This window comes from Benincasa hispida, chromosome 5 (assembly GCF_027475165.1).
Source record: "Benincasa hispida cultivar pf3 chromosome 5, pf3_genome.v1.1, whole genome shotgun sequence".
Taxonomy (NCBI): Eukaryota; Viridiplantae; Streptophyta; class Magnoliopsida; order Cucurbitales; family Cucurbitaceae; genus Benincasa; species Benincasa hispida.
In genome coordinates, this window is record NC_143482.1 from 61891119 (window position 1) to 61898550 (window position 7432).

General features: G+C 33.4%; 2 protein-coding genes across 3 annotated transcripts; both read right to left on the reverse strand.

Annotated features, from left to right (window-relative positions):
• Positions 1-1570: 1570 nt before the first annotated feature.
• Positions 1571-4198, reverse strand: LOC120077876 (putative HVA22-like protein g). 2 transcript variants are annotated; one of them, XM_039031971.2, is made up of 7 exons: positions 4059-4198; positions 3537-3577; positions 3353-3451; positions 3198-3254; positions 2265-2328; positions 1970-2179; positions 1571-1818 (listed from the first exon to the last, which is right to left on the reverse strand). In XM_039031971.2, exons 1-7 carry the CDS (start codon positions 4059-4061, stop codon positions 1750-1752), a joined length of 543 nt encoding a protein of 180 aa, XP_038887899.1. In that variant the 5' UTR covers positions 4062-4198; the 3' UTR covers positions 1571-1749. The 2 variants fall into 2 exon arrangements, with proteins under 2 accessions (XP_038887899.1, XP_038887898.1); XM_039031970.2 differs by having other exon boundaries at positions 1571-1858.
• Positions 4104-4442, reverse strand: LOC120077878 (auxin-responsive protein SAUR21-like). The gene has a single exon (XM_039031973.2). It carries the CDS (start codon positions 4440-4442, stop codon positions 4104-4106), a length of 339 nt encoding a protein of 112 aa, XP_038887901.1.
• Positions 4443-7432: the final 2990 nt, after the last annotated feature.

The following is a 7432-nucleotide window of genomic DNA, read 5'->3' on the forward strand; positions in this document are numbered from 1 at the left end:
TCAGAAAGAAAAAAAAACTAATTTAATGCACATGATTATCATATTTGTGTACTTTTATATTTTTTTTAATGGCTAGAATTTAATAGGGGTTTTATAGACTTTTGGACTTAATTTTTATGTAATATTGTAACCCATAAGTCATTCATGAGAAAATGATAGATTTGAGACATTATTGTAATTTGACCTATGTAATTAGACTATTGGTGTAATAATTTTCTACCATCCATTAAAATAAATAAAAGCCAAAATGAGTATAGTTTATCCGTAATTGACATATATCCATCTTCTCGAGATCGAAGGTTTAGAATCCTATATCCACAATATATTTTTAGTTTCTAAATTTTAAGGTTTGCACCTATTTAATCTTTAAAGTTTCAAATTTTTTAAATTCAAGCATCTACTAAACACAAAATTAAAAATTTGAAGTGATAAAGTATTAAATTTAACATAATCCACTAACTTAGGGTTTTTTTTTCTAAAAATTTTGAATTGATTGGTGATTTAATATGAAATCAAAGAATGAAATCCTAAATTCGAACTCTAATAAAGTCATTACCTTCCAAATTTTAATATTAAATTTCACTTGTTGGACTTCTAGCAAATTTTCAAGTCCACGAGTGAATTGTAATAGATCAATTAATTTTTAAAAATAGAGACCAAATACACCATCTTTAAAATTCAGAAACTAAACTTGTAACCTAAATTACCTAACATACATTTTTGCTCACAAAATAGAGGCCAAATACACCATCCTTAAAATTAAGAAACTAAACTTGTAACCTAAATTACCTAACATACATTTTTGCTCACAAGATTTGAATTTTGTGTTCATAAACTTGAAAAAGTACACTTAAGACTCATTTTACCTTAGTTGAGCAACAAAAAGATAACGTGTGGCAGTCAGACTGTTGGGTCTACTTTTTCTAATTTGACAAATTTATAGTATGGTGGCTAAATTATAAGTTACACCTCAAAACTACATATTGTTTAAAAAAACACATCTATATATTTGCTTTAAAAAAAATCGATCTCTCAAAAGTTATAATATTACTGTTCACCTTTCATGTTCAAAACTAGCATTGAAATAGAAATCCTATAAAATTTCAGACAAAAATTGAGACTTAAAAGGACTTGGTAATAACCTAGAATAGGTTGCAATATCGGTTCAAAATTCTAAAGGATCTCTAGAGTAGTTTTGAAGCATCAATGAACGGTGAAGGGTAAAATTGTAACTTTATTAACGGACACAATCATATTGTCTACACTAGTTCATATTCAAAATTCTTTTCTAACTGACAGTTGAGAAAGAACTTGATCAAACTATTAAATCAGATAGTTCTAGAACCATCATAGATTAGTATAGTGATAAATATGGAGGCATGACCTTAATAAAGGACTGAGAGGTGATGGATTCAATCTATGATGATCACCTTCATAGAATTTAATATCCTACAAGTTTCTTTGACATCCAAATGTTGTAGTCATGTAGATTATCCCATGAGCTTAGTTAAGGTGTGCGTAAGTTGTCCCAGACACTCACAAGTTAGAATAAGAAGAAGAAGAAAAAGGCTGTAGAAATAGAACAGACACCACATGAAAATTCATATAGAACTACAACCATGAATTCTTTCCTAAAAGCTTTTCATATCATATGTTAAATATTACAGCAGCCCGAAACTTACTTGACACAAATCAAGTTGAAGAATCGCCATTTTCGACCTTTCGGTTTCGGCAATTGTTCATCAAAATTTATCTTCTTCTTGGAATCATCTGCAGCAACTCCATTTTCCATAGTTGATACAGATTCTGTTGCCTTCCCTGCAAATTCAGTTCCATCCTTCTTGAGATTCTGCCATGGCTAGAACAAACACACCACACAAGCCTCTTATTACTGTTCTTTCCATTTCTAAGAGGTTTTGTAGAAGTTTTCTCAACTAAATGCATTTATAATCTTCTCCTTCAAAAGTACCTGATTACGATGAGTCTGTGCCGTGGGCATCGACGAAACATTATGCAGCAAGTCGAGTAATGTTGTTTGGCTGCAACTAGCAGTTTTGTGCCAAAACAAGGCTGCAATGTCTGCTGTCTTGAGCCTTAGTACAATCAGGTAATGATCGATTTTTGCTTCATGTTTCGTTATGAATGGTCGAAGAACGACACTGAAAATACAAGCTGCTCCCTGAAAACAAACTTCAGTTAAATATCATTGAGGAAAAACTTCAGTTGGAATGAATAAAGAGGTTCTAGAGATGTTGAGTGCTCACTTTTGTTTTAGGATGCCAAAGATATATAAAGAATGCTAACTTTGCTTCATCGTACAGTGGCAGCCTTCACAAACAATAATTTCACAAGCTAAGTTAGCATGATGAAAATCCACAAATACAAATTGGTTTAAACTTAATAACTTAAGCCCCGTTTGATAACCATTTAGTTTTTGGCTTTTGAAAATTAAGCTTATAACACTACTTCTAAATATAAGTTTCTTTGTTTTGTTATTAACTTTCCACTATGTTTTCAAAAACCAAACCACATATTTTAAACTAAAAAGAATAGTTTTTAAAAAATTATTTTGTTTCTAAAATTTGACTAAGAATTCAAGTGTCTCTTCAAGAAATATGAGAACTTTAATATGAAATTTAGGAGAAAACAAGCATAAATTAAAAAGCCATAAATCTAAAAACAAAATCATTACCAAACGTGACTTTAAAAAGTTGTTTTGTCAGGGGTGGACAAAGCCTCGGGCCCCTTTCCTCAAAAACCCAAGTTCCTCCCTCTCCCTAACATTGTAAACAAAATTCAAGTTGAAAACTAAGTCTCATTTGATAATCATTTAATTTTTTAAAATTATGTTTGTTTTTTTAATTATTATTATCATTTTTTATCCTTTCTAAGCAAACATTTGATTTCTTAGCCTAGTATTAAAACCTTGGCTTCAATTTTAAAACCCTCCTAAGAAGTAGATAACAAAACAAAGCAACCTAAATTTCAAAGCCCAATTAATTATCAAATAGGCTGAATAACTTGAAACTTGAAAACTTATTAATTATCAAATAGTTGGGCAAAACCTTCTCAAGTTAGAAGGGCAAGCCATGAGCATAATACAAGTAACAAGTCCTAATCCTCAGTTATTTAAATTTTATTTGAAAAGAAAAAGGAAACTCACAAAAGAATTCAGATAATGAATGACATTTGCATACCATGAAAGCAAAGGGTCTCCCACTCTTTCAAACACTGTAAGCAAAGCAACTATGATCCTACAGTACAGACATGGAAAAGGAGATTATTACACACTGTTATCAACTTGAATCAAGTAAAACTGCAAGATCCTAGAATAAGAATAGGCATTACAAACCAATAATGGCACCAAAACAGAAGTTGGAATATCTCTAATCGGCTCCTCTCCACAATCTTGAAGCATTTATAAGCAGGATAAACATACCCAAAAGCCATTCTGTCAAGAACAATCAGAAACTTAAGCCTTTTCTAAGAGAAGATTATAGGGGAAAAAAAAACCAAAGAACAGGACGTTTACATACAGAAGAATCCTTGATATGAAAGAACCCATCATCTCCAGTCCCTAAAACAATTCAGAAGGTTTAATCTTAAATCTCAATTTTCAAACTAGCACAGTCAAGGTCTAACAACTATCTCATTATGTCAAATAGAGGATGAAACTTCACCAGAAATATTCAACAACCCAAGAAGAAAACCAAACGGTTTATGCTAAAGAAACTAAAGTATACTATTCCATTCATTCAGTTTTCTAAACGTCAAAGGATGTGAGATGCAAACATGGCGTTTGAAGATAAATAAACTGAGACCGATGGTTTAGTGATCATTAATGAAACATGGCGACGATTCATAGAGAAAATAAACGGATTCCAATAATTCAATGATTAAGATTTTGCATTAAATGGGAAGATAAATAAATAAGAATACATCAATGGCTAAACTCTTCACAGTGCAATTACAACACGAAATAAAACTGTGCAAGAGAAACCCATTCCTGAAAAAACCCCTAATATAAGAATATCATCGATTAATTTACAGAGCTCTACCATTTTCAAGCTTCTGGGCTAATGGGTTCTCAGTTCTGATCAATTTCAGCTTATGGGTCGGCTCAATCGAGAAGTTAAACCCAGAAATTGATCCTGAGCACAAGGAATCGTAATCCCACCAAGCTGATGTTCAAATCCAAACTCGTCAGCAGCCTTACTCAACAATTCTTGAAACAGGGGATTCTTCAAGTACGACAATGGCACAACAAACCGCTTCCTCTCTTCTTCTTCCTCTCCAACATAGACCACAAAATGGCCTTTCGGAACATCGGAAGACGCCGATCGTTGCTTCGTCACTTCATACCCAACTTGCCGGTGCGACGGCGCCGCTCGGTGAGTTATTTGCTTTGCGTGAAGAATGATCGCCGGCAGATGAATACCCATTACGCCAAATGTTCAATGAGATGTCTCAGAGAGGAAATTGCATACAAAATCTTGTTTGGCGGTTGAAATTTCGATGGTTCTTTGAGCTCGGAATCAGGCAATTTATATCGAAACTTTTGGAGGGATTTTGGATTGTGGGTTTTCCTATAAAGTGGTATTATCCAAAACTTCAATATGGACGAGAATGGAACCACGTGAGTGTGAAAAACCGCTATGGAAGTCCCCGGTTTTACCATGAAAGTTCATCTCCTCTGGCCTCGTTAGGATTGGGAGGGATGAAAAAGGAAGACACTCACATTATTTTTTAATTTTTTAATCTTTTAACATTATCTTACGATCTTTTTATCTTTGTTTTTAATTATTTTATTATTCTCAGCATTCACCATATTTATTTATAATATTATTATAAAATTTAAGCAAATTATTAAACATTGATTGATAGTTCTTTTTATAAATATCTATCTATGTTATGTTATGATCTCGTAGATCCATGTAATTATTTTATAAGATATATGTAGCTCTCTGCATGTTTTAGAATTTTGAGCAATTTCTCTTATGAATTTATATGGTTGAAAATGATAGAAAAATATTAATATTAATATTGTTTTTTTCAAAACTTATTAGAGAAATATTGTTGTTTTGAAACTTTAGAGAAATATTGTTGAGGCTAGAAGTCGAGGGTTGAGGATTTGATTAATGTAGAGGTCAAACGTTGAGAACTCGACAAACAAAAAAAAAACTTGAAACAATATGTATATTAGGGTTGTCAAGGGTTGACAAGGAAAAGAAAATCTCGCTATGACATACATAAGTCGAAACTTCAACCCTCGACAAGGAAGATAAGTGGCTGAAGCTAATTTTGTGATGAGGATCTCGCTCTAGAAGGGAATCTTGCTAGAAATGTTAAAGAAATGTTTGAGGATCTCGCTCTAGAAGGAAATCTTGCTAATTTTGTGATGGGGATCTCGAAGGATTCTCGCTAGAAATGTGGGCTGAATCTCGTGAGCATCGTTAGGAAGACAGTTTGTTAAAGAAATACTTGAGGATCTCGCTCTAGAAGGAAATCTAGCTAATTTTGTGATGGCGATCTCACTCTATAAGGGAATCTCGTTAGAAATGTGGGTTGAATCTCATGATCATCACTAGGAAGACAGTTTGTTAAAGAAGTGCTTGAGGATCTAGAAGGAAATCTCATTAATTTTGTGATGAAGATCTCGTTCTAGAAGGGATTAAAATATTATTTTAATTAAGTTGTTATTTTTTTTATTGTATATTCAATTTCTTTTATTAAAATATTCTTTTAATTAAGTTGTGGAATTTATTAGCCTCAAAAGAATTTACTAGCCTCAAAAGAACATTATTAAAATATTCTTTTAATTAAATTGTATATTATTCTTTTAATTAAGTTGTACGTTATTCTTTTAATTAAGTGGTACATTATTTTTCTAATTAAGTTGTACATTATTCTTTTAATTAAGTTGTACATTATTCTTCTAATTGAGAAACAAATATTTTTTTAATTGAGAAATAAATATATTTTTTTTTTTTTCAGATCATGGGTTTAAACCCAGGACCTATTCCGCCCCACCCTCGAATACTACCGCTACTGCGCACATCTGGATTCTATGGGGTTGCCAGATTAGGATTTATTCACTTGGACTGGCATCTGATCACAGCCTTGGTCGAGAGATGGAGGCCCGAGATGCATACATTTCATATGTTTGTTGGAGAGTGCACTATCACTCTACAAAACATAGAAGTGTTGTTGAGGTTACCTATTGACGGTAAGCCGGTCACCGGAGTGATGTACGATGACTGGTCAGAAGTTTTTCAACTGTACCTCGATGTGACCCCACCTGCCGACGAGATTAAAGGATCGAGGTTAAGTTTAATATGGTTAGGAATACAATTTCGTGAGCTCACAGATGATGTAGACGAGGAAACCGTCATAAGATATGCGTGAGCATATATACTACAAATGATGGGTGGAAGTCTGTTTTCAGATAAATCAAGTCATTTTGTTCACTTGATGTTCCTGCCACTGTTAGCTAACCTCCATGATGCGGGACGGTATTCGTGGGGTGGAGCATGCTGGGCATAGTTGTATAGATAACTATGCAAAGCAACAAGACTTGAGGTTCGAGAGATAGCTAGGCCTCTCATACTTTTGCAACTATGGGCTTGGGAGCGATTTCCAACAATGACTCCACAGCTACAACATGTTAATGACGCTCAGTTAGTTGGATGAGCCTATAGTTAATTTAAATTCTAAATTATCAATTTAAAAATTTAGGTGGAGAGACAAATTTTGTGTGACTAGGACAGCCACACATGTAATCAGCCAGTATAGATACATGTTTGATCTGCTTCAACCTGAACAGGTACATTACGCTGAACCTAATTGATTATTTTATACACATTTTTATTGTATTTGTCTTTAATATTCTCTAATATAATATTTTGTGTTTCAGGTTATTTGGGAGTCGTACAAAATTATTATGCATACTTTGCCTAATTTTTGTACGAATGGTCAAAACATATGGCGGATGATGAGTCCTCTCATATGTTTTCACATTGGTGAGTGGCATCTTCCTGATAGGGTGATGAGATAATTCGATTTTCAGCAGGATGTCCCATCGCCTTGTAATACTGAACCCGTACTGCATGATACTGACCTAAGGACTGGAGATTAGTCCGAAAAATTTATACATTTGGTAGGGCGATGGCATATCGTGCAAGGTTTATTGCAGTGGGGGTTCCTCTTGAACAGTTTGACACAGATGTCACTCCAGAATATATTCATGGTATAATAATATCACAAGGCGCTACGTCACTCGTCCGGGAGCAGCTGTGGGTCATCTGGTAAATGAATGAATATTATCTAATTATTTTTAATTTAAATTTATTTTAAATATTATCTAATTGTTTTATAATTCACAGAGATCGAACAACAGTAGACTCCGTGAGGTTGCGAATGATCCGAACCAGGT

What these genes read in the sequence shown, in the direction of transcription:
- LOC120077876 (XM_039031970.2), bottom strand. An exon ending in TTCATATCAAGGATTCTTCT is followed by an intron (nt 3,452 to 3,536) that starts GTATGTAAACGT and finishes TGTTCTTGACAG; the next exon opens with AATGGCTTTTGGGTATGTTT. An exon ending in CACAGACTCATCGTAATCAG is followed by an intron (nt 1,859 to 1,969) that starts GTACTTTTGAAG and finishes TGTTTGTTCTAG; the next exon opens with CCATGGCAGAATCTCAAGAA.
- LOC120077878 (XM_039031973.2), bottom strand. Translation starts at nt 4,442, where the DNA reads ATGGGTATTCATCTGCCGGCGATCATTCTTCACGCAAAGCAAATAACT.